The following is a 26,406-nucleotide window of genomic DNA, read 5'->3' as shown; positions in this document are numbered from 1 at the left end:
GAAGTCAGGCCAGGAGTGGCCAGGGGAAGTTTTTGGAGGGTTTAAAAAGGGCTTACCTTGGAGGTTCAGCTTCATTGTTCCCAGGAGCAGGCTGAGGGTAAGAGAGTGGGTTTTCTGACTGTAATTAATTATTTATTTTTTCAGTTAATTTTGGGTTTAAAATCGGAGGTTTTTTTCAAAACCGGAAGTCTGGCCAGGGGAAGTTTTTGGAGGGTTTAAAAGTGCACCAAAGTATACAGCGGGCAGCATAGTAGCGGGCAGCATAGTGAGTGGGAAGTTGAGTGAGCTGTCAGGGCTTTGGCTCACAGGGCTTGGACGAGCAGGGGTGAGTTTTTGTTTCCTTACACTCTTATTAACTTTTCACTGTCTTACTTGACATAAAGTGTCCAGTATGAGTGTGAAACCAATGTGTTGTTCCCAGTGTAGGATGTGGGAGGTCCTGGAGGCATCTGGCCTCCCGGACATCCACATCTGTGAGGGGTGTGTCGAGCTGCGGTTCCTGAGAGACCGTGTTAGGGAGCTGGAACTACAGCTCGAGGATCTTAGGCTGATGAGGGAGAATGAGGAGGTGATAGACAAGAGCTATCATCAGGTGGTCACACCAGGGCCACGGGAAGAGGCCAAGTGGGTGACGGCCAGGAAGGGTAAGGCTAGGGTGGTTGAGAGCACCCCGGTGGATTTGCCCCTGCACAACAAGTACTCCTGCTTGAGTACTGCTGGGGGGGACAGCCCGCCTGGGGGAAGCAGCAGTGGCCGTGTCTCCGCAGTGGAGTCCAGCCCTGTAACTCAGAGGGCTAAGGAAAAGAGGAGGAAGGCGGTATTAATCGGGGACTCGATGGTGAAGGGGACAGACAGGCGTTTCTGCGGAGGTAGGCGGGATTCTCGCATGGTGGTCTGCCTCCCTGGGGCCGGGATCCAGGATGTCGCTAGTCGCGTCCCGGAAATCCTGAGGTGGGAGGGAGAGGAGCCTGAGGTAGCGGTACATATTGGTACCGCTGATGTGGGTAGGAAGGGAGAAGGGGTCATGAAAAGGGAGTACAGGGAATTAGGGAGACAGCTGAGAAAGAGGAAAGCAAAGGTAGTAATCTCAGGATTACTGCCTGTGCCACGGGAAGGTGAGGGCAGGAATGGAGTGAGGTGGAGGATGAATGTGTGGCTGAGGGACTGGTGCAGGGGGCAGGGATTCAGGTTCCTGGACCATTGGGACCTCTTTAGGGGCAGGGGTGATCTGTATACAAAAAACGGGTGGAACTTGAATCACACGGGGACCAATATCCTGGCCGGTAGGTTGGCTAAGGCTACTGGGGAGAATTTAAACTAGATAGGTTGGGGGGAGGGGAGCTAGAAGAGTTGACTAGGATCAAGGAACTAATTGATGGGGGGGAGGATGCAGGGGTAAGGGGAATTACAAAATTAATGGTAGAGGAGAGGGTGCAAGTGAATGAAGGCGGTAATTTAGATAAGGGAGTAGAGGGAGACGGTGTTCGCGACTCATCAAAGCGGGTTCAGATAAAAGCTGGAATAAGGACACTTTGCCTGAATGCACGAAGCATTCGGAACAAGGTGAATGAGTTGATGGTGCAAATCAGCACAAGTGGGTACGATCTAGTGGCCATTACAGAAACGTGGCTGAAAGGTGACCAGGACTGGGAGATGAATATGCAGGGGTATCAGGCGTTTAGGAAGAATAGACAGGAAGGAAAAGGTGGTGGGGTCGCGCTATTAATAAGAGATAATATCAGGGTAGTACTGAGGGATGACATAGGCTCTGAGGAACAAAACGTGGAATCGTTATGGGTAGAGATGAGGAATAGTAGAGGGAGAAAGACACTAGTAGGTGTGGTATATAGGCCCCCGAATAATAATGTTGAGGTAGGGAGGGCTATAAACAAGCAGATAAGGGATGCGTGTAAAAACGGAACGGCAATAATCATGGGGGACTTCAACATGCATATTGACTGGCAGACTCAAGTCGGTAAGGGTGGAATGGAGGAAGAGTTCTTAGAATGCTGTCGGGATAGTTTCCTTGAACAGCATGTTACGGAACCGACGAGGGAACGAGCTATTTTGGATCTGGTATTGTGTAACGAGGTAGGTAGAATTAAGGATCTTATTGTGAAGGACCCTCTTGGGTCTAGTGACCACAATATGGTCGAATTTCTGATTCAGATGGAAGAGGAGAAAGTTTGGTCTCAAACCAGTGTCCTCTGTTTGAACAGAGGGAAATATGATAGGATGAGGGATGAATTGGCTAAGGTAGACTGGGAGAGCAGGCTGGCAGGTAGGATAGCTGAGGAACAGTGGAGGATTTTTAAGGAGATCCTTTTCAGTTCTCAGCAAAAATATATTCCAGCAAAAAACAAGGATTGTAAGAAAAGGGAGAACCAGCCGTGGATAACGAAGGAAATAAAGGAGAGTATTAAAATAAAAACAGCTGCGTACAGAGTGGCCAAAAATAGTGGAGAAACAAGTGATTGGGAAAAATTTAAGAAACAACAAAGAGAGACTAAGAAAGCGATAAAGAAAGGAAGGATAGACTATGAAGCTAGGCTAGCAATTAATATAAAAAATGATAGTAAAAGTTTTTATAAATATATAAAAAGGAATAGAGTGGCTAGAGTGAATGTTGGACCCTTGGAGGACGAGAGGGGGGAGTTAATAGTGGGAAATGAGGATATGGCTGAGTCTTTAAATAAGTTTTTTGTGTCGGTCTTCACGGTGGAGGACACAAATAGTTTGCCAAATATTAACGATAGAGGGTTGGCAGCAGGAGAAATACTTAATACGATTAATGTTACCAGAGAGGCAGTGCTGGGTAGACTAATGGGACTGAAGGTGGACAAGTCCCCGGGTCCGGATGGAATGCATCCCAGGGTATTGAAAGAAATGTCAGATGTAATAGTGGATGCGTTCGTGATTATTTATCAAAACTCGTTGCATTCTGGGGTAGTGCCGGTTGATTGGAAAACGGCTAATGTTACGCCGCTGTTTAAAAAAGGAAGGAGACAAAAGGCGGGTAACTATAGGCCGGTCAGCTTAACGTCTGTAGTAGGGAAAATGCTGGAATCCATTATTAAGGAGGAGATAGCAGGGCATCTGGATAGAAATGGTTCGATCAATCAGACGCAGCATGGATTCATGAGGGGAAAGTCGTGCTTGACGAACATGTTGGATTTTTATGAAGATGTGACGAGGGCGGTTGATGGAGGAGAACCGGTGGATGCGGTGTTTTTGGATTTCCAAAAGGCGTTTGATAAGGTGCCCCATAAAAGGCTGCTGAAGAAGATTAGGGCACACGGAGTTGGGGGTAGTGTGTTAAAGTGGATTGGGGACTGGCTATCCGACAGGAAGCAAAGAGTCGGAATAAATGGGTGTTTTTCCGGTTGGAGGAAGGTAACTAGTGGCGTGCCGCAGGGATCGGTACTCGGGCCGCAACTGTTTACCATTTATATAGATGATCTGGAGGAGGGGACGGAGTGTAGGGTAACGAAGTTTGCAGACGACACAAAGATAAGTGGAAAAGTGAATCGTGTGGAGGACAGAGAAGATCTGCAGAGAGATTTGGACAGGCTGAGTGAGTGGGCGAGGATATGGCAAATGGAGTATAACGTTGAGAAATGCGAGGTTATACACTTTGGAGGAAATAATAACAAATGGGATTACTATCTCAATGGAAACAAATTAAAACATGCTACCGTGCAAAGGGACCTGGGGTCCTTGTGCATGAGACGCAAAAGCCCAGTCTGCAGGTACAACAGGTGATCAAGAAGGCAAATGGGATGTTGGCCTATATTGCGAGGGGGATAGAATATAAAAGCAGGGATGTCTTGATGCACCTGTACAGGGCATTGGTGAGGCCGCAGCTGGAATATTGTGTGCAGTATTGGTCCCCTTATATGAGGAAGGATATATTGGCATTGGAGGGAGTGCAGAGAAGGTTCACCAGGTTGATACCGGAGATGAGGGGTTTGGATTATGAGGAGAGGCTGAGGAGATTGGGTTTGTACTCGTTGGAGTTTAGAAGGATGAGGGGGGATCTTATGGAGACTTATAAGATAATGCGGGGGCTGGATAGGGTGGAGGCGGAGAGATTCTTTCCACTTAGTAAGGAAGTTAAAACTAGAGGACACAGCCTCAAAATAAAGGAGGGTCGGTTTAAGACAGAGTTGAGGAGGAACTTCTTCTCCCAGAGGGTGGTGAATCTCTGGAATTCTCTGCCCACTGAGGTGGTGGAGGCTACCTCGCTGAATATGTTTAAAGCGCGGATGGATGGATTCCTGATCGGTAAGGGAATTAAGGGTTATGGGGATCAGGCGGGTAAGTGGTACTGATCCACGTCAGATCAGCCATGATCTTATTGAATGGCGGGGCAGGCTCGAGGGGCTAGATGGCCTACTCCTGCTCCTATTTCTTATGTTCTTATGCATGCCAGAGGCCTCGGACGTCCCCTCCTCCATCCAATGTACATACATGTTTCCCATGGAATCTGTTGAGTAGATCCTGTGGATGAACACAGTTAAACGTGGAACAGCCACGGGGGAGAAATCTTCTGCATTAATTGTTCTTTACGCAGTAATTCAAGTCATGCAACAGTGATCCAGGAATTGCTGTTCCCTTTTGATTGGGAACCCCCCTAGTCTGGTATTTCAGTGGGAGGAGATGTGGCAGGGTTAAGGCCTGTATTTCAATGGTGCTTTCTCCCATGTCCTTGGCCATGATGCTGTTGGGTCACACGGAGTTGGGGGTAGGGTGTTAGCGTGGATTGGGGATTGGCTATCCGACAGGAAGCAGAGAGTCGGAATAAATGGCTGCTTTTCTGGTTGGCGGATGGTAACTAGTGGCGTGCCGCAGGGATCGGTACTGGGGCCTCAACTATTTACCATTTATATAGACGATCTGGAGGAGGGGACTGAATGTAGGGTAACAAAGTTTGCAGACGACACAAAGATAAGTGGAAAAGTGAATCGTGTGGAGGGCATAGAAGGTCTGCAGAGAGATTTGGACAGGCTGAGTGAGTGGGCGAGGATCTGGCAGATGGAGTATAATGTTGACAAATGCGAGGTTATTCACTTTGGAGGAAATAATAGCAAATTGGATTATTATCTAATTGAAAAAAATTTCAGCATGCTACTGTGCAAAGGGACCTGGGGGTCCCTGTGCATGAGACGCAAAAACCCAGTCTGCAAGTACAACAGGTGATCAAGAAGGCAAATGGGATGTTGGCCTATATCGCAAGGGGGATAGAATATAAAAGCAGAGATATCTTGCTGCATCCGTACAGGGCATTGGTGAGGCCGCAGCTGGAATACTTTGTGCAGTATTGGTCCCCTTATTTGCTGAAGGATATATTGGCCTTGGAGGGAGTGCAGAGAAGGTTCACCAGGTTGATACCAGAGATGAGGGGTGTTGATTATGAGGAGAGACTGAGCAGATTGGGTTTGTACTCGTTGGAATTTAGAAGGCTGAGGGGGGATCTTATAGAGACCTATAAGCTAATGAAGGGCCTGGATAGGGTAGAGGTGGGGAGATTCTTTCCACTTAGAAAGGAAGCTAGAACTAGAGGGCACAGCCTCAAAATAAAGGGGGGTCAGTTTAGGACAGAGTTGAGGAGGAACTTCTTCTCCCAGAGGGTGGTGAATCTCTGGAATTCTCTGCCCACTGAAGTGGTGGAGGCTACCTCGTTGAATATGTTTAAATCACGGATAGATGGATTCCTGATCGGTAAGGGAATTAGGGGTTATGGGGATCAGGCGGGTAAGTGGAACTGATCCACTTCAGATCAGCCATGATCTTATTGAATGGCGGGGCAGGCTCGAGGGGCTAGATGGCCTACTCCTGCTCCTATTTCTTATGTTCTTATGTGACTGTGATAGCCATTGCCTTGATATGCAAAATGTCCACTGCAGTTCACTAGAGAAGGATTAGGAGTGTTCTCAACCTATCAAATGCAACAACATCGTCTGATGGAGGAAATTGTTCAAGTCAAACCTGCGACTTGACATTCCACGTGAAGCAAATAGTCATTCTCATGTTTCACAAATCTTCACATCTCCAAACATCCTGATTATTGTGGGGTATTTTTTGCATGAATTAAATATTCTTCCATTGCTATTTATTCAAAAGTCCTTTTTCTGATTTTTCAGACATGCGTGACAAGCTGAGGAAATGGCGAGATGAAAACTACCGGAACAGCGAGCAGATAGTGGAGGTTGGAGAAGAGCTCATAAGTGATTATGCATCAAAACTTGGAGATGACAGTGAGTATGGAATTGCAGGATGGCGGATAGAAATCGCGCTTCCTAAGTTCAATGATGGCACTCATTCTGAACTTAAATAAATGACATTGGTACAGAAAAGATTGGTTCTCCTCGAGGTCGATGGTATGCTTGCTGTTTATCTGCTTAGTAACCTGTATTTCATCCCATAAATGTAAAACTCCAGTGGCTAGTTGTTGAGAAAGAGCTTCATTCCCACTACAAAACTCCTTTGATCATCATCTGTTTCCCTGTTATACTCTTTTGAGTAATCAAGAACAATTAGTAAATTGACCAAATAAAAAAGTTAAATCAGGGGATGATCTCTTAAACTATTAAAGACAAAATCACAAAGGAAACTTACAGCATTTCAATTTAAAATGTGTTTCTGGGATGTCAATGATGCACCCAAGACGCCGCAGTGCCCACTGGTTTTCCCATTTATACATTTTTGGGGAACCAAATGTTTAAATATCAAATTACCCATTCTGAGATGAGCAGATTTAATGGGTGGAGTCGGTCCTTAAAGTGGCACTAACTAAAATAAAACACAAAATCGCAAAAGAAACTTAAAAACTTCAAATCAAAATATTGCCCTGGGAGCCAACGATGCACCCCAACCCCTGAGATGCCCACCAATCAGCCAGTGATGTGCTGAGCCTGTTAACCTCTAACTATTATCTATTGTTGGCTATTAACTATTTTCAATGCTAACAATGAAATGGCCTGTACTCGACACTGCAAAACTCTGGTTGCAGATCTGTATTGAAAAATCAACTTTTAAAAGATTATATTTCTGTATTTATTGACTGACCATTTTCAAGACATAATTTTATTTATGTGTTCACAATTATGAAAGGTATGAATGGAGTAAGTAAGGAGAAAGGTGTAATTTCCAGTGACGGAAGGTTTGGTGGACTTTGACTTGTGCCAAGGTGATGGTGCCCCTATTAAGCATTGTTGCTATGTCAGATGTTCTTTCTGAAGCTTGTTTTTTAAAAGTGTATATATATATTTTTATCTCTGTGTTCTTGTTTCATCCCAGAATGTATTACTTATCTTAAACACAAGCAAAAAACTGCAGATGCTGGTAATCAGTAAGAAAAAACAGAAAATGCTGGAAAAACTCAGCAGGTCTGGCAGCATCTGTGGAGAGAGAAACAGAGTTAATGCTTTGATTCCAGTATGACCGAAGAAGAGTCACATTTGACCCAGAACGTTAACTCTGTTTCCCTCTTTGCAGATGCTGCCAGACCTGCTGAGTTTTTCCAGCATTTTCTCAACAATGTACCCTCAACAATAACTTGTACCTTTAACATAATAAAATGTCCTGACGTGCACTGAGCCACATCAGGAGATATTCGGACAAATGACCAAACGTTTGGTCAGAGATTTGTTTAAAGGATTGTCTTCAAGGAGCAGAGAGAGAGGCGGAGCGGTTGAGAGAATTCCAGAGCTCAGAATCCTGGCAGCTAAAGGCTTTGCCCACAGTGGTGGAGTGATTACATTTGGGTATCTTCAAGAGGCCAGAATTAGAAGAATGCAGAAATCTTGGTGGATTGTACAGCTGGAGATGGTTGCAGAGATAGGGATGATGCAAGAACAGAGAGTGATTCGGAAAAACAAGGAAGAGAGCCTTCTCCACTGCTGCGGTTGGTTAAAAAATAAAATACCAAAAGAGAAAATGCTGGAAAATCACAGCAGGTCTGGCAGCATCTGTAAAGAGAGAAAAGAGCTGACGTTTTTGTCAAAGGGTCATCAATTTATAGCCCTTTGTCATATTAGCCATATTGGTAATCTGGAGCCATGAGCAACATTAATGGTGTATGTGATGAGTGTTTGTGATTTGCCGCATCTGGTGGCTGCTGAGGGAACGAATGGGCAGTTTCAGATCTATGGAGGAGAGAAATTGATAGTTCAGGTGCCTTCTCAAGTTATCGGGTACAATTTGATCAGATCGGATTATTGTTCCTGAAATTGACGTTGGGGCTGGGAGAGGCTGGTGGTTTTGGGTCTCCATCCCTGAGGTTTGTGTGTCTGTTGAAGCGGTGCTGGGTTTTAGCGGGTAATGTCCCTTGCAATGGGGCAGGTCAGATGGTCTGGCTGGGCATAAATGTTTGAAAAAAAAAAGTACATTTTTACGGAATCTTTCAAGACCACGGGTTGTCCCAAAGTGCTTTGGGAGTGTTGTCACTGTTGTAGGAAACGGTAACTAATTTGCACATTGCAACTCCTACCAACAGCAATGTGATAACGGTCCGATCTCGGGCCAGATTCTCTGGCCTCCCCTCAGTGTTTTTCTCAGTAGCAGGAGTTGATGCATTGTTCACTGGCGGCTGGAGTTGATGCATTGTTCACTGGCGGCTGGAGTTGATGTATTGTTCACTGGCGGCAGGAGTTGACGCATTGTTCACTGGCGGCTGGAGTTGATGCATCGTTCACTGGCGGCTGGAGTTGATGCATTGTTCACTGGCGGCTGGAGTTGATGCATTGTTCACTGGCGGCAGGAGTTGATGCATTGTTCACTGGCGGCTGGAGTTGATGCATTGTTCACTGGTGGCTGGAGTTGATGCATTGTTCACTGGCGGCAGGAGTTGATGCATTGTTCACTGGCGGCAGGAGTTGATGCATTGTTCACTGGCGGCAGGAGTTGATGCATTGTTCACTGGTGGCTGGAGTTGACGCATTGTTCACTGGCGGCTGGAGTTGATGCATTGTTCACTGGCGGCAGGAGTTGACGCATTGTTCACTGGCGGCAGGAGTTGATGCATTGTTCACTGGCGGCTGGAGTTGATGCATTGTTCACTGGCGGCTGGAGTTGATGCATTGTTCACTGGCGGCAGGAGTTGATGCATTGTTCACTGGCGGCTGGAGTTGATGCATTGTTCACTGGCGGCAGGAGTTGACGCATTGTTCACTGACAGCAGGAGTTGATGCATTGTTCACTGGCGGCTGGAGTTGATGCATTGTTCACTGGCGGCAGGAGTTGATGCATTGTTCACTGGCAGCAGGAGTTGATGCATTGTTCACTGGCAGCAGGAGTTGATGCATTGTTCACTGGCGGCAGGAGTTGATGCATTGTTCACTGGCGGCAGGAGTTGATGCATTGTTCACTGGCGGCTGGAGTTGATGCATTGTTCACTGGCGGCAGGAGTTGATGCATTGTTCACTGGCGGCAGGAGTAGCCTCGAAAGCTTGTGTGGCTTTTGCTACCAAATAAACCTGTTGGACTTTAACCTGGTGTTGTTAAACTTCTTACTGTGTTTACCCCAGTCCAACGCCGGCATCTCCACAGCAGGAGTTCATGCATTGTTCACTGGCAGCAGGGGTTGATGCATTGTTCACTGGCAGCAGGGGTTGATGCATTGTTCACTGGCAGCAGGAGTTGATGCATTGTTCACTGGCGGCTGGAGTTGATGCATTGTTCACTGGCAGCAGGAGTTGATGCATTGTTCACTGGCGGCTGGAGTTGATGCATTGTTCACTGGCGGCAGGAGTTGATGCATTGTTCACTGGCAGCAGGGGTTGATGCATTGTTCACTGGCAGCAGGGGTTGATGCATTGTTCACTGGCGGCAGGATCTTCAGTTCCCACTGCTGTCAATGGGAATTCCCACTGAAGCCACACCACACCACTGGTTTGGTTTGATTTATTGTCACATGTATTAACGTACAGTGAAAAGTATTGTTTCTTGCGCGCTATACAGACAAAGCATACTGTTCATCGAGAAGGAAAGGAGAGAGTGCAGAATGTAGTGTTACAGTCATAGTGTGTCGAGAAAGATCAACTTATTGCAAGGTAGGTCCATTCAAAAGTCTGACAGCAGCAGGGAAGAAGCTGTTCTTGAGTCGGTTGGTACGTGACGTCAAACTTTTGTATCTTTTTCCCGACGGAAGAAGGTGGAAGAGAGAATGTCCGGTGTGCGTGGGGTCCTTAATTATGCTGGCTGCTTTCCTGAGGCAGCGGGAAGTGTAGACAGAGTCAATGGATGGGAGGCTGGTTTGCGTGATGGACTGGGCTGCATTCGCAACCTTTTGTAGTTCCTTGCGGTCTTGGGCAGAGCAGGAGCCATACCAAACTGTGATACAATGGGAAACACATGGCAGGGGTGCGCCGCTGGCAGGACCAGAGAATCCTGCTGCTGTGAACGGCTGGAGAATTCCGGCCTAAGTGCTTTGTTTTAGCAGTGTTTGTTAAATGATAAATATTGGTCAGGATGATGGGAAAAAATGATTGCCATGAGATCCTTTCATGAGAGGGCAGACAGGTTTCTGCTCCAAATGGTGACTATAAATAGAGTAATTGAAGGCACACAATGTCTTGCTTTGCTTTTCTTATTATGTGGATAAAATACAGGCAAATAAAAAAACGTAGGTTAGCTGAAGTCTGAACTATGAACTCAGAAAAGGGTGCACGTGGAACTTTCATTTCTTTTTAACCTTCAACTAAGACCCACAGGAAATCCTCGGAAGAGGAAATTCCTTCGCGTAATTACATTACCTCATCATCTGGAGCTTAATTTCAGGTCGTTTATGGCTGAAATGATTGTTTTCTAATGATTTTCATGTCTACATGAGCAAGCTAAACATCTGGAAGCCAATTTTCTTCTTGGGTCTACGGGATGACGATATTTTATAGCACCACAATTAAATTAACGAGGCTGTTGTCCTTTCCCAAGGATCGCAGCATAATTCTTGGTGCTGGGAAGCAGTGTGTGTTAGCCAGAGAAAGAGAAATGAATCTTTGTAAGGACAGATGCACTCATTTGCAGGAAATAAAGTTATGTTCTATAGGCAAGTACTTTGCAAGGAATTCCAGCTGCGCTCATTATTACAGTAATTCCAAATTTTAAAGCTTCTAAGATTAGTTTGTGTGTTTGCTACTAGACAACCGTTACTGATTCCAGCTAGGAAATAATTACACAAAAATAGCATCTGTTGGCTTCATATAAAAGCAAAATACTGCAGATGCTGGAATCTGAAACCAAAGCAGAAAATTCTACAAAATCTCAGCTAGTCTGATAGCATCTGTGGAGGGAGAACAGAGTTAATGTTTTGAGTCTGGATGACTTTTTGTTAAAGCTCTGATGAAGGGTCATCCAGACTCAACATTGGCTGTATTCTCTCTCCACAGATGCTGTGATTTCACAACTGTCTCCACCCTGGTCCTGTGTTTCTGCCCTTCACAAATTTTCCACACCTCTGCATAGTTCCACTTTCTATTTCCACACCTTGTGTGTGTGAACACAAGTTTCCATTGTTGTTTTTGGTATCCTTCCAGCTCCATAGGGTGATGGAAACACAGCAGATCCCTGAGGATGGGGCAGACTCAAATGATGCAATGTTGCTGCTGGCTGAAGAGACCAATCCCTGAAAGGCGGGTGCTCCCACCAGTGCCGTATATGAAGTGGTTATCAAGTGGCATTGCCAGTTGTTGTTTTTGGTGGTGTTGCTTGTTGCCAAGCCACTGTAACTATGGTTGTCATGGTGGCGCATGCTGGCTCACAGATGATGCTGTCATTTCCCTCTGTCGTTGGCTAGTGTCTCCCATGTATGAAAATCAATGTGAACCTTCATGTCATGCTTGCAAGCATCCTTGAAATGAAGCTTCAGCTGACCCATTGGTCCTCTGGCTCCTGCTACCTCTTTGAATAGAGTGTGCATCCGCCTTCTACCCCGGGATCGTGCCTGAGTAAGCAAAGTCGCCTCTGCTTGATGACTGCCAACATATTTGGGAGCTTTGCCCTCGAGGACTGTCGTATTGGTGACTTTGCCCTTGCAATGCTGAGAATAAATTGCAAACAACAGTAGTGGAAATTGCTGAGCTTCTTTACCAGGTGTAAGTCATCCATGTTTCACAACCATACATCTAGGTGCTGAGAACACAGACCTCAGTCACCAGCATCTTGGTCCTAAGAGACATCCTGATGTTTTTCCATGCACGTTTCATAAATCAGCCCCAAGTCGGCAGCCGCTTTTCCTGGGTGTGTATTAAATTCTGTTTCAATAGACAGATTATCTGTTACCATGGACCCAGGTAAAAGAATTTGCTAACTACTACTAGCAGGGTGTTATTTATTGTGATCAGGAATGGAGATGTAACACCCTGTTCCGTAACCATGGTTTTCTTGATCCTTATAGTAAGGGAGAGCAAGTTACAGGTATGGGAGAGACAGTCCATGGGTCTTTGTTGCTGAGTTTCTGTGTGTGGCATCACCAATGTAGCGGAGATCTCTGATCAGGATGTGTTGTATTTCATAGGATCATACAATCTACCGTGCAAAAGGAGGCCATTTGGCCCATCGAGCCTGCATCAACAACAATTCCACCCAGGTCCCATCTCCCTAAGCCCACATAGTTACACACCTAAACCCCCTGACACTAAGGGGCAATTTATCATGGCCAATCTACCTAACCCACACATCTTTGGACTGTGGGAGGAAACGAGCACACGGAGGAAACCCACGGAGACACGGGGAGAACGTGCAGACTCCGCACAGACAGTGTCCCAAGCTGGGAATTGAACCCGGGTCCCTGGCACTGTGAGGCAGCAGTGCTAACCACTGTGCCACTGTGCTGCCTCCAAACTTATTATAAGACTGTCAGAAATCAGTTTTGATTCACATTTATCATGTTTGCGCCTTTGTGTGGTTTCAGTTTGAGTGTTACTGTGTGACCTGCTCATCAGCTTGACCATGCTTTGCTTCAGACAGTTGCCAGGTGCCATACTTTGGGTGAGGGAAGATGTCTTCTGTCAGTTTAACCTGCAAAATTGCATTAAATGGAGATTGGCTGGAAATTACCAGCATTTTGTCAGTGATGAGCTGTCATTCCCAATTTTGAAATGAATCTTTGCAGAAATAAGAAAAGAATATTGAAATTCTGAAGTCCTGGAATCTCATAATCTCAGATGCAGCTTCCTTCCTTCATTCCTGCTGAGAATGGAGCTTTGCACATAGGGGATCAAGATGAAATATTGTCTCAAGGTGAAGCAGGGTTCGAGAGAAGACAGTCCAGCAGCTGGAGAAGCAGACGTAAGGAGTGCTGTTTGGAAGATTGGGTTATTGTGTAGTTTAGAATGAGAGTCTGGGGAATGCAGAAACATGTTTACAGAATAAGAAGTCTCCTGATGAAGGAGCAGCGCTCCGAAAGCTCGTGATTCCAAATAAACCTGTTGGACTTTAACCTGGTGTTGTGAGACTTCTTACTGTGCCCACCCCAGTCCAACACCGGCATCTCCACATCAATGTTTACATCGGCATTAATGCAATCCCTGCATTTATAATGGGATTGTTAGTGTGAAACGGCAGTGCCTTAACAGCATTCTACTGGTATATACATACATACTGTACAACATTTACATAGCACCTTTAATTTATATAGCACCTTTGATGCAGTAAAACTTCCCAAGGTACTTCATATGGCATTAATTAAACAAATTCCTGCTCCAGTGGGTGCTCCGGTTTCCTACCACAGTCCAAAGATACGTAGGTTAGGTGGATTAGCCATGATGAATGCGCGGCTTACGGGGATAGGGGAGGGTGGTGGGCCTGGGAAAGATACTCTTTCAGAGAGTCAGTGCAGACTCAATGGGCCAACTGGCCTCCTTCCGCACTATAGGGATTCTATGATTCTAAAATTTGACACTGAGCCACAGAAGGAGATATTAGGACTGGTGATCAAAAACTTGGTCAAAGAGACAGGTTTTAAGGAGTGACATAAAGAAGGAGAGAGATTTAAGGAGGGAATTTGGAAATTTAGGACCCCAGGCAGCTGAAGGCGTGGTCAGCAGAGTTGCTAAGATTAAAATCCAGGATGAGCACGTGGTTGGAATTGGGAGGGTTACAGGCTAGAAGAGCAAAATGGAGAGATTTGAAAATATGGATGAGAAATTTAATGTGTGCTTATGATAATTGAGAAATTACTTGTGTGACATAAAAATTGCTAGAGTTTATATTTAAAAATATAAGACAGCAGAAATGGTTTGCAATGTAAACACGATAAATTTTCAGGTAGTTTCTCAAAACTCCTCTAACTGGCAGTAGGTAAGGAATAGTTGAAGCATTATTTATTCACAAGCTTTTTCAATAGAGATATGTTGCTCCTCAGTTGTTTAATCTGGCAGTCACTCTCTCAGCAATAATTTCTGACTTACCATAGACAGCATCAAGACAGATGTGCTGGAATGGTTCAAATCAGTCAGAAGATGAACAGAACATTCACGTAATTCCGAATTTGTTTTAAGGAAGGGAGGAACTTGAATTTACGTCACATCTTTCACAATCTCAGAACACCCCAAATCTGCTTTACAGCCAGAGGGATATCTTTGAAATGTAGTTACTGCTGCAATGTAGAAAACATGGTGGCCAATTTTGAACAGTATGTTCCCACAGACAGGAATGCTTTAGTGATTTTGGTTGAGTGATAGATACTGGCTAGAACACTCGGGAGCACTCACCTGCTCTTCTGCAAATAGTGCTGTGGGATCTTGTGCATCCACCTGGGAGGACCCACCGGTCTGTGGTTTAATGTCTCATCCAAAAGACTGCGGCTGGAATTTTACCGCCCCACCCGCCACGGGAATCAGAGCGGGCGAGAGGCAGAGCACGGAAAGGTCCATTGACCTCGGGTGGGATTTTCCGGTTTTGGGACGAGCGAGGCCATAAAATCCCACCCCACCTCTGACAGTGCAGCACTCTTTCAGTACGAGAGTGACAGCCTAGGTTATGTGCTCATGTTTCTGGGTTGGAAGTTGAATGTACTACATTCTAACTCAATGGTGAGAATAGCACTCACTGAGCCAAGACTTAGTGTTCAATGTGGATTTGAGTGTTAAAAAGAACCTCAGACCTATTCAGTTTGATTGTTAGACAGAAATCTTGATTTGTAAATTAGTATGACGGGTTGGTAGGTTTTGAAAGTGGCATGCTGTGCCGGTAATGTTTAAATGATCTGACTATGTGGCCTTGTATATAATTTGTTGATAAGTTTCATGTGTCCACGAGTTAATCAATGTGATAAATGACTTGTCATGCACAAATTTATAATGTGCAGGAAATACTTAAATGTTGTGTGTGTGACCTCAGTTTAAATCAAATTATGTTAATAGTTACTGTAATAATGGTTCTGGTAAAACAGTGCTGAGTTTTTTTGGCAAAGCTGTGACGCTCTTTCCTGTGGTTTTATTGTGATTCTTGATGGCACTTTCACTGAAATAAAATCCCATAAGGTGGTTCAACATAATGAGTTAATCCACACTTCCTTGTGATAATGTGGGTATTTTCTTTCTTGAAAAGCTTCATCATTGGTTCGAGAACTGTCATGAAAGTTAATGCGTTGATAGAGAGAGATGTTAATTAGCTATCTTCCCTGTCAGGGAATGTACTAATAAACTGAACATTCAATCCAGCCTTTTCCCTTGGCATTGTACAGCAGCTCTGCAGGCATTAATAACAACTTATAAAGTCTTTTTTCAGTCCAAGACTAAAGCAGTTGTCCCAGAAACAAAAATGTAGCTTTAATAGAAGTAAAATACTGTGGATGCTAGAAATCTGAAATAAAACCAAGGTAGTGGGGATACTCAACAGATCTGGCAGTATTCACGGAGAGAGAAAGTTAATGTTTCGCGTCGAATTCAACTTCACTTGAAACGTTAACTCTGTTTCTCTCTCCACAGATGCTGGCCAGACCTGCAGAACCTTTCTGATTCTTTGTGTTTTTATTTGCTCCACTTTAGTATCCAGGCTTAAATCAAATTGGTAATACAAGAGTATCTGTTACCAACAAGTGTATCAGCGGACAGATTGCCCTGTATTAGCTAATGAGTTGGAGATGGGACAGGTCTAACGACTTTCAGTATCATAGAATCCCTACAGTGCAGAAGGAGGCCATTCGGCCCATCGAGTCTGCACTGACCACAATCCCACCCAGGCCCTATCCCCAAAACCCCATTCATTTACCCTGCTAATCCCCCTGACACTAAGGGTCAATTTAGCGTGGCCAATCCACCTAACTCGCACATCTTTGGACTGTGGGAGGGAACCGGAGCATCCGGAGGAAACCCACACAGACATGGGGAGAATGTGAAAACTCCACACAGACAGTGACCTGAGGCCGGAATTGAACCTGGGACCCTGGCCTGTGAGGCAGCAGTGCTAACCACTGCCACTGCGCTGCCTGTAAACTGCAAAGTCAATTTACTCAACAAATGGAGTCTAGAAAAAGAAACTGTGCAAACAACAGCAAATAGAACTTGTGATCTAAAAAACAGCAATGTCTCCTGTTAAAAGCAGTGTGATTTCTCCAGGCAAAATGCAGAGAGGATGATAGTTGTGCATTGATTAATACTAATGTGTGTAAAATAATCCAGTCATTTACAGGGTAGGTATGATTGGTGGGGGATATTACGCAATGATCTCCATTCTCACCGAGAATCATCATCTCTCTCAGAAACCTGTCTCTGTGGCTCCCCAGAGTTTGCACCATTCACATGAGAATCGTTGAATGTGCTTGCTCCCTAACTCTATCTCTCACCTATACCCTCCGACCGGCATTGGTTTCCAGTCCAGCAACACCTCGATTTTAGAATTCACCTTGTGTTTGAATCCCTTCATGGCCATACCATTATTGCCCATAGCTGCACACACAGCTGAATTTAGATTGTGGAGTCTGAGCATGTGTGATGCTACCCAAGTTCTAAAGATCTACTGGCACTCGTCTCTGTAGCATCCTCCAACCCGACTACCCTCAGCACTCTCGACACCTCTCCAATTCTGATCTCTTGTACTTATCTCACCATTGGTGACCTTAGAGACGGCAGCAGCAGCAGCAGTTTATCTTTAATGCCATTTTTGCAGTCAAAGCTGATGCGATTTTTCATAGAATCCCTACAGCACAGAAGGAGGCTATTCAGCCCACCAAGCCTGCACCAACAACAATCCTGCCCAGGCCCCATCCCTGTAACCCTATGTATTTACCAGCTAATCTCCCTGACAAGGGGCAATTTAGCATGGCCAATCCATCTAACCTGCACATCTTTGACGCACCTGGAGGAAACCCACGCAGACATTGGCAGAGCGCAAACTCCTCACAGACAGTGACCCAAGGCTGGAATTGAACCCGGGTCCCTGGCGCTGAGAGGCAGCGGCGCTGAGAGGCAGCAGCGCTAACCACTGTGCCGGCCAGTTCTGAATCATGAAGTGCAATTAGGTTATTAGGCTTGGGCTTGTTCTCAGAAACTGGTTTGAATCTTAAACGTAGTCTGCCTGATTGCCTATGGCTCTGGGCTGGCTGAGACTTCACATTTAAATCCACATTCACCAAAATATGCTTTCAATCAAAGTTTCTAGCAGAGCCTTTATATTTTAAATTGGTCTTGTTGAAGGCCAATGTTCACCCCGGGAGCTGGATGCCAGCTTTGCTTTAGACGTTTTGTAACCCTTCTCTCCAGTGAAGTGGGAGTAGCTCAGCGTGGATTATAGAACCAGGACGAATCTTGGAAGTTAATCTTGATCCACACGGAAATGAGAAGCTTGCATTTCTGTAGCACCCTACACTACTTTAGGACATCCCAAAGTGTTTTACAGCCAATGAAGTACTTCCCAAATGTAGTCATGTTGTAATGTGGGCAATGCAGCAGCGTCCACTTTGAGCATAACACAAAGTCCTCACAAGAGTCAGTCATATTGCTGTGCGTCTGCCAGTCTGGGTAAAGGTGCAGGTTTCCTTTCCTAAAGAACACTAGTGAACCAGCTGAGTTTTTAATGGCAATCCGACAGTTACATGGCCTCCATTCCTGATTCATTTAATTCATTACATTTAAATTTCCTGGATTCCGTGGTGGGATTTGAACTCACGTCCCCGGCTCATTAGTCCATATTGCATTCCTGCAGTTGCTGCTGTGATAGTTATTTTCGACACACTAATTGCTATTTTACCATGGGGAGCCCATGTTTCACTGTGATTGCGCATTTTGTACCTTTCACTCCTCGTTGTCTTTTGCCCAATTTGTCCTTCCATCCCTGTACTTTCTGCAGTCCAAAAGGAGGTTGTAACAGAGCAAAGATTGAATTTACCCACAGATTGCTTTTTGTGTGTTTTAATGCCTGCATCAAAGTTATTGCAGGCCTCAGAGGCTCCCTCAAGCCTGCTGCTGAGCTTGTTCTTTTTGCCCAGAGCTGCAACACAAGAGCTGAATTTAAACAGTGGAGTCTGAGCATGTGTACTGTTAGCCAAGTTCCAAAATCCATTAGCACTTGTCCATTCACTCCAGTGATGGGATCTTTCTCATCAAATCGTGGCACTTTTTGTCCAGAAGCTTTCTTTGTAACAACTTTCTTTTCATGAATCAGTAACAGATTTATTACCGTGTTTTTTAATGCATCTTGAATATTGTGTAATACCTCTGAAATTCTGCCCACTCTAGATTTCAGTGAGGAGACTTTTAAGTCTCAAGATTACCCTGTTATTTTATGTATCAGAACTACTTCTCAAGCCCCTTGGCTTGAGTGCCCTTTTTAAATTAGTGCCCATCAGACCTCATACCGTGACATCCAGATCCCCATCAAGCACTGCTGCCTGAAATGCAGCATCCCGATTGCTTGAGGACAGATATTCCCAACAACGCAACCCATGATGTAACAGTAACACCCTGTATGGCACCTTTAATGTAATAAAATGTCCCAAAGCACTGCACAGGAGCATTATAAAGCATCATGACACTGGAGCATGTGAATCAGAGGACCAAAAACTTGGTAAAAGGTTTAGATTTTAATCAAGAAGGAAAGTGAGACAGAGAGGTGGAGAAGGTCAGGAAGGGAATTCCAGGGCTTGGGGCCTGGGAATTCAAAGGCATGATAACTGAGGGAGGAGCGATTTAAAATACAGCATGCTCAGGAGGCCAGAATTAGAGAAGCACCGATATCGTAAAGGATTGTGAGGTTGGAGGAGATTGCATAGGATGGGATGAGGCCATGGAGGGATTTGAAAACAAGGATGAGAATTTTAAAATCAAGATGTTGCTCGACTGAGAGCCAGTGTAGGTCAGCAGGCTGAAGGGGTGATGGGTGAAGAAGACTATGGGTGAGTTCGGACACAGGTATCAGAGTTTGGGTCTCAAGCTTTGGAAGGTAGAGTGTGTGAGGCCAGCCAGGGATGCATTCAAATGGTTAAAGTAAGAAAGGGTTTCAGCTGCAGATGAGCGAAATCAGGCAACATTACGGAGGTGGAAAAGGGCGATCTTAATGATGGTACAAATATGTGTCAGAAGCTCATCTCGGTGTCAAATGTGACAGCAGGGTTGCGGACAGACTGGTTTAGTCTCAGACTGTTGCCATGGAGAGGGTTGGAATTAGTTGGTAAGAAATGGAGTTTGGAAAGAGACTGAAAACAATGGCACCAATTTTCCCAATATTTAATTGGAGGAGATTTCTGCTCGTCCAGTAGCGGGTGTCAGACCAGCTGCTTGATAATTTACCAGCGGTGAAGGAGTTGAGAGAGGTGTTGGAGGAGGATGGTGTGGTTATCGTGTCAGAGGCTGCGGACAGCTGGAGAGGGACGAGGAGGGAAAGTTTCTCTTTGTCACACTCACACACTGGATGTTGTTTGTGACTTTGAAAAGAGCTGATTGGGTACTGTGACCGGGGCAGAAACGTGATTGGAGAGATTGAAACCTGGAATTCTGGGACAGGTGGGAATGAGTTTGGGAGGTGGGAACATGTTCAAGGATTTTGGTGAGGAAAGAGAGGTTGGAGATGGGCAGTAATTTGCAGGGATGGTGGGTTCAAGAATGTTGTTTTGAGGAGAGGTGTGATGACAGCAGATTAAAAGGAGAGAGGGACAACATCTGAAGGGAACAAACAGTTAACCATATTGATTACCGTGGAGACCAGGAGGGGAATTTGTTGGTCAGCAGCTTGGTGAGAATGGGGTTGAGGGAGGAGGAGATAAGTCTCATGGACAAGATATGCTCAAGAAATTAAAGAAAGCTGCAAGTTCAGGGCTAGGGCATAGGAGAACTTGAGGGTTGTTTGGTCTGGTGGGCTAATATAAGGAGTGGGGGGGCCTGTGGCATCTGATCAGGGTCTCAATCTTAGTGGCAAAATGTTCCTGAGCTCCTTACATTTATTGTTGGAGGTGAGGATAGAGGAGGCAGGGTAGAGGGTTTCAGGAGGTGGTTTGCAGTAAAGAGAAAAGCCAGTAGTTATCTTTGTATCCCAGGATGATCCTGAAATAATGAGCAGTTTTCACTGATGAGGGCAGGATATAATAGTGCACTGTGGTACAGCCAGATGTTGGGGTGGGCGGTTAAACCAGTTGATGTCATATCCTTTCAGATCTGCATCCCTAAGAATCAAGTGAATGGAAATGAGGGCTGTACCTGGGAGTTGTCAGGTGAACAAGTTTTATTGGGGACAAGGATGTCAAAGAAGGATGCAATGGTATGGTTGAGCAAACCAGTAGTTACAGAAATATGGCAAATGGAGGGTCAGTAGCTAAGCAGTTTGGATTTTGAAAATGCAGTTGTCAATGAATCAGGGAGTCGATGTTTCCACAGCAGATACAGTAGGAGGTAAGTCTGGACATGGAATGGGGACATGGGTGGGCAGTAATGGAAGGAAGTGATCAGTGATGGCATCATCAACAATCCCTCAAAAACCACCACCAAAAAACCCTCAAAGCACAAAATGCAGAGTTCACAGGTCAAGTTGAAGGCCTGTCCTTGGGTCACCAAAAACAGATCATCACCGAGCAAGCTGGGAACTGGCTTTGGCCAAATTGGCTGCTGCGTTCCCTCCTTTATAAAAATAACCACACGTCAAAAATACTTAATTGGTTAATTATTTTTTTGCTCAAGATGGCGCTGGAGCAAGGTGACTTCTTGTGAGCTGTGCCCAGCATACCTTCTAATTCTATCTTTTACTCTCGTTTTATGCTTCTGAAACTTTATTCTAACTATTTTAAACTCTCTAACAATGACACCCTAACTATGACTGTAACACTACATTCTGCACTCTCCTTTCCTTCTCTATGAATGGTATGCTTTATCTGTATAGTGCGCAAGAAACAATACTTTTCACTGTATGTTAATACATGTGACAATAAATCCAATCAGATCAAAACACTTCGGGATGCCCTGAGTTCCTGAAAGGTGCTATAGAAATGCACGGTTTTTCTTTTCCTTGTTAAAACATTGGTTAGTTGCTGCTACAACTACTTGTCCTCACCGTTCAATATGCACTGTGAAGTTTTTTGTTTTCTGATTTAACTTTTAGTATTCTACCATGGTGTCCTCATCTGTGCCTCAGTCTACAATCACTATCCTTTCAGTTCCATTGTTTAGCATGAGTTTTATTGCTTCCAAGAAATATTATAAATTGAGTGAAGCACCAGGGATGACAGTAAGGCAGGAATTTGATCTGTGTTCAGATAATTTCCACAGCCACTTGAGATTATCTTTTGTGGTTTATGAAGTCTTCTGAATTCCCAGGGTAAAGTAAAGCATTATCACTCAGTGGTAGCCGTCTATAATTCTGTTGCGAGTACACTCCAGTCATGTTAACCAAGTGGCTGCTCCTTTTCGGGGAGCTGATGATAAGCAGATCATACTGAAGGATGAAGTTGCCAGCTGAGACTTTCCACTCTCTGCTCCCTGGCTCTCTGAGCTGTGACCTTGTCTTTTCAGTAGCCTTCAAAAATTATTGTCTGCCTTGAACAGTAGCAGAAACTTTCCTTTGCCTCTCACGCACTGAATAGGTTGACATCCCGTCGTACGTTAATCTGTCTCAGCTGAATATTTTCAATCAGCCACAAACTCGTGTTGTGACGCCTGCGTGGATTCAGCAACAACAACTGAAATGATCCTTAACCTCCCCCCAGCGCCTCCTCTGCACCGTCCCCCTCCTCCTCTGCGGGGCCGCCGTCTCCCCCTCCCCCCCCCCCTCCTCTGCGGGGCCGCCGTCTCCCCCTTCCCCCCCCCCTCCTCTGCAGGGCCGCCGTCCCCCTCCTCCCCTTCCTCTGCAGGGCCGCCGTCTCCCCCTCCCCCCCCCTCCTCTGCGGGGCCGCCGTCCCCCTCCTCCCCTTCCTCTGCAGGGCCGCTGTCCCCCCCCCTCCTCTTCCTCTGCAGGGCCGCTGTCCCCCCCCCTCCTCTTCCTCTGCGGGGCCGCCGTCCCCCCCCCCATCTCTTCCTCTGCGGGGCCGCCGTCCCCCCCCCCATCTCTTCCTCTGCGGGGCCGCCGTCCCCCCCCTCCTCTTCCTCTGCGGGGCCGCCATCCCCCCCCCCCCCCCCCCATCTCTTCCTCTGCGGGGCCGCCGTCCCCCCCCTCCTCTTCCTCTGCGGGGCCGCCGTCCCCCCCCTCCTCTTCCTCTGCGGGGCCGCCGTCCCCCCCCCCTCTTCCTCTGCGGGTCCGCCGTCCCCCCCCCCTCCCCCTCCTCCTCTGCGGAGCCGCCGTCCCCCCCCCTCCCCCTCCTCCTCTGCGGGGCCGCCGTCCCCCCCCCTCCCCCTCCTCCTCTGCGGGGCCGCCGTCCCCCCCCCCTCCCCCTCCTCTGCGGGGCCGCCGTCTCCCCCCCTCCCCCTCCTCTGGGGCCACCTCCCCCTTTGCTCCCCCTCCCCGTTTGCGGTCTAATTTCTTTTAATTGTCTTGATTTTAAACGCTCATGTCTTTGACATAAGGAACAACTGTCCTTACCAGGGACCGGATTACTGGAATCAATCATCTGATCAGGATTGTAAATAAGAATTACAAATCATGAGGCCCCCGGAGATGAGATGACAGGACAGTGTTTTCCCCCGGCTCCCTCGAACTGATACCTACTTCGTCACTAAGAGCAGCTGTTTCAGCATCATCGTTTGTGTGTGAACAAATTTGAATAATTATTTTTTTAAATGTTCAAATTTAACTTCTGTATGATCTGTTTAATAAATGGTGGTGTGTACATCCCATGAAAGAAGCAAAAATACAATAGGATTGTAGGATTGGCTGGACTTGCGGATAGCGAAGAGCATTGTCGGGCAATACAGCAGGATATAAATAGGCTGGAAAATTGGGCGGAGAGGTGACAGATGGAGTTTAATTCGGATAAATGCGAAGTGATGCATTTTGGAAGAAATAATGTAGGGAGGAGTTATACAATAAATGGCAGAGTCATCAGGAGTATAGAAACACAGAGGGACCTAGGTGTGCAAGTCCACAAATCCTTGAAGGTGGCAACACAGGTGGAGAAGGTGGTGAAGAAGGCATATGGTATGCTTGCCTTTATAGGATGGGGTATAGAGTATAAAAGCTGGAGTCTGATGATGCAGCTGTATAGAACGCTGGTAGGCCACATTTGGAGTACTGCGTCCAGTTCTGGTCGCCGCACTACCAGAAGGACGTGGAGGCGTTAGAGAGAGTGCAGAGAAGGTTTACCAGGATGTTGCCTGGTATGGAGGGTCTTAGCTATGAGGAGAGATTGGGTAGACTGGGGTTGTTCTCCTTGGAAAGACGGAGAATGAGGGGAGATCTAATAGAGGTGTACAAGATTATGAAGGGTATAGAACATAGAACATAGAACATTACAGCGCAGAACAGGCCCTTCGGCCCACGATGTTGCACCGACCAGTTAAAAAAAAAAACTATAGATAGGGTGAACAGTGGGAAGCTTTTTCCCAGGTCGGAGGTGACGATCACGAGGGGTCACGGGCTCAAGGTGAGAGGGGCGAAGTATAACTCAGATATCAGAGGGACGTTTTTTACACAGAGGGTGGTGGGGGCCTGGAATGCGCTGCCAAGTAGGGTGGTGGAGGCAGGCACGCTGACATCGTTTAAGACTTACCTGGATAGTCACATGAGCAGCCTGGGAATGGAGGGATACAACCGATTGGTCTAGTTGGACCAAGGAGCGGAACAGGCTTGGAGGGCCGAAGGGCCTGTTTCCTGTGCTGTACTGTTCTTTGTTCTTTGATTGTCTGGTTTCTTAAACTAACTCTTTGACATGCTTCCTTGAGAGTATTCTCTACATGAATAGTTAGAGTGTGCAGATCTCCTCAGAATGTGTAAAGATTGTGAAATAAGATCCGGGTTCCTGTGGAATAGCAGACACGAATATCCAAACTGCTTTGATGCTAAAACTGTAAATGATATCTTTTTAAATGTTGGTTGAATTGAGGAGTAGGCAGATGAATTGACAGGCAAAACGAGAAGTGTTAGGGTCCTGATACCGTATCAGTTGAATTCATTACTATTTTTAATTATTGTCTTTATGTATTTTGGAATAATTTTTTTTGTGTCTGTCACGGGGTCTGAAAGTGGGCACATTGTATTCTCGTGTGTGAAGAGCAGGAAAGGAGGATTGTCAATTGGTTGCAACCATCCTGTGTCTGTGTATAGGATATTTTTTTCATAACACCACACCCTAACCCCTTGGATCCAGTACTATGTGAGAATATCATTGCTTACCATTTTCTAAGCATGCAATTAGAGTATTGGACCCTCCATAAAGAAGCTGTGGAGAATGGCTGTTTCCCTTTTCACAATGCAGTGCTGCTGTCGACAGAAGCACCACAATGTGAAGCAGCACATGCTGCCTCTGGTGGTACACACACACACACTCACTCGCTCACACACACACTAACCATAGTAAATTGAGTGATTTTTACACATCGCTCTATCCAGCAAGAATTGGGTATTGCTGTCACTTCTCGTGGCAATTATTCCAAAGTGAATGTTGAACAAAAGACCCACTGTCAGGATAAAATCTTATCGTGGGGCACCCTTGTTTTTCTCCTCGTTTCAGTAATTGTTGTCTGCACAGCAGCAATTTTGTTTGATCTGTGGCCTCGGTGAAATTATCTTTTCATATTTTAGAAGTATTGCAGTGTCAAGGCACTTGCTCGAGATTACAGCAGGGGAATGCTTCAAAGCAAATTTAATAATTTTAGCTGTCCTGACATGGAAAAAGAGATTACAGATCGCGTATCCTTTATCTGAAATGTCGATCACGTTTGGGATTTCAGATCATCTTGGATAGTGCACATAAACTTCCATTACAATAGCTGAAGCCTAGGTTAGCTACAGTCTAAAGTAAATAAAATGGCTGGAAAAGTAAGTTGTACAACTGAGTAATAAATACAGAGTACCTGAGAGAGTTTGTTTTTGACATGCTCATCACAAAACTCACAAGATAAACAGTGCAGACAAACTGAGATCTCCCGCACTAAAGGTCAATCAGGTTCAAGACTGCGGTTTTCCATGTGTTTGGTTTCTGGATTTCGGGATAAAGGATACTCGATCTGTAGAATGTTTCTGTGTTGATAAAAGTTACCTGGCGCATTGAGGCACATTGTAAACTCCAGACATTGTTTTTCTTTAAATGAATTTTTAAGCCTGCCTCTCTTTCTCTCATTCCTCCTTTTCTTTCTCACTATTTCTCTTTCTCCTCTCTCTCACTTAATGCTTTTCTCTTGTTCTCTCTTATTTTCCCTTCGCTCATTCTTTTTTGCTGTCTCTTTTGCTCTGTCTTTTCTACATCTTACTCTCTCACTCTCCTTTCTTTTTGTCTCTCTAACTCTAATTGTATAGACAATAAGTGACTTTGCTGCTTGTGATTTTATTATTAAGATGCAAAAAAGCAGCTTATTAAAAGCGTGCATTTTAATTCTTTATTCTCCTCGTTTAAATCCCTGCTGCGTCCAGTTTGGATAATTTATGAACAGGTCATGGTTGCTGCCCTCGACTGCAGCCGCGATGACTTGGCAGTGGTAAGTACCAATACCATTCTGAGACATTTTTACCGTTTTCATCATGCTGTTTTAAGCTTTGAATTTAACATTTACACGATCAGTAAATTAATTGAAATGCATTTTGTTTAAGAAAGCGGCAGTTGCTTTGATTCCTACAGTGCATCATGTCTTCCCACTAATTCATGCCGTGACAGGTTATGATTTATTTCCTTTGAGATATAACTCAGTACAAAGTAGGACTTGACAGGCCACACATTTCCTGTTTTTATTTCAGGTTTCCAGCATCCAGAGTATTTTGCTTTTCAAGAAAGGTGTTGTGCTGAAATACAGGACCTCAAGCTGAGAAGCTTAAGTGGTTTGTAATCCAAGAGAAACCCAAATGATTGAAATTTGTAGGCATCTGCATATAAAGACCATATGAAAAAGGCCCTTTACA

The 26,406-nt window shown here is 45.4% G+C and overlaps 1 protein-coding gene across 2 annotated transcripts in view; it reads left to right on the top strand.

Moving 5' to 3' along the window:
• The window catches only part of emc2 (ER membrane protein complex subunit 2), a 105,974-nt gene that overhangs the window by 12,078 nt on the left and 67,490 nt on the right, over nucleotides 1–26,406 (top strand). For both annotated transcript variants that reach the window (XM_078216921.1, XM_078216922.1), the window contains exons 2-3: nucleotides 6,144–6,257; nucleotides 25,924–25,988. In XM_078216921.1, coding sequence (XP_078073047.1) covers nucleotides 6,144–6,257; nucleotides 25,924–25,988 — 179 coding nt within the window. The remainder of the gene's footprint in view (nucleotides 1–6,143; nucleotides 6,258–25,923; nucleotides 25,989–26,406) is intronic.

The sequence above is a fragment of the Mustelus asterias genome, chromosome 7, assembly GCF_964213995.1.
Source record: "Mustelus asterias chromosome 7, sMusAst1.hap1.1, whole genome shotgun sequence".
Taxonomy (NCBI): Eukaryota; Metazoa; Chordata; class Chondrichthyes; order Carcharhiniformes; family Triakidae; genus Mustelus; species Mustelus asterias.
Note: the sequence above shows the minus strand (reverse complement) of the source record. Positions and strands in the feature narration are given on the sequence as shown.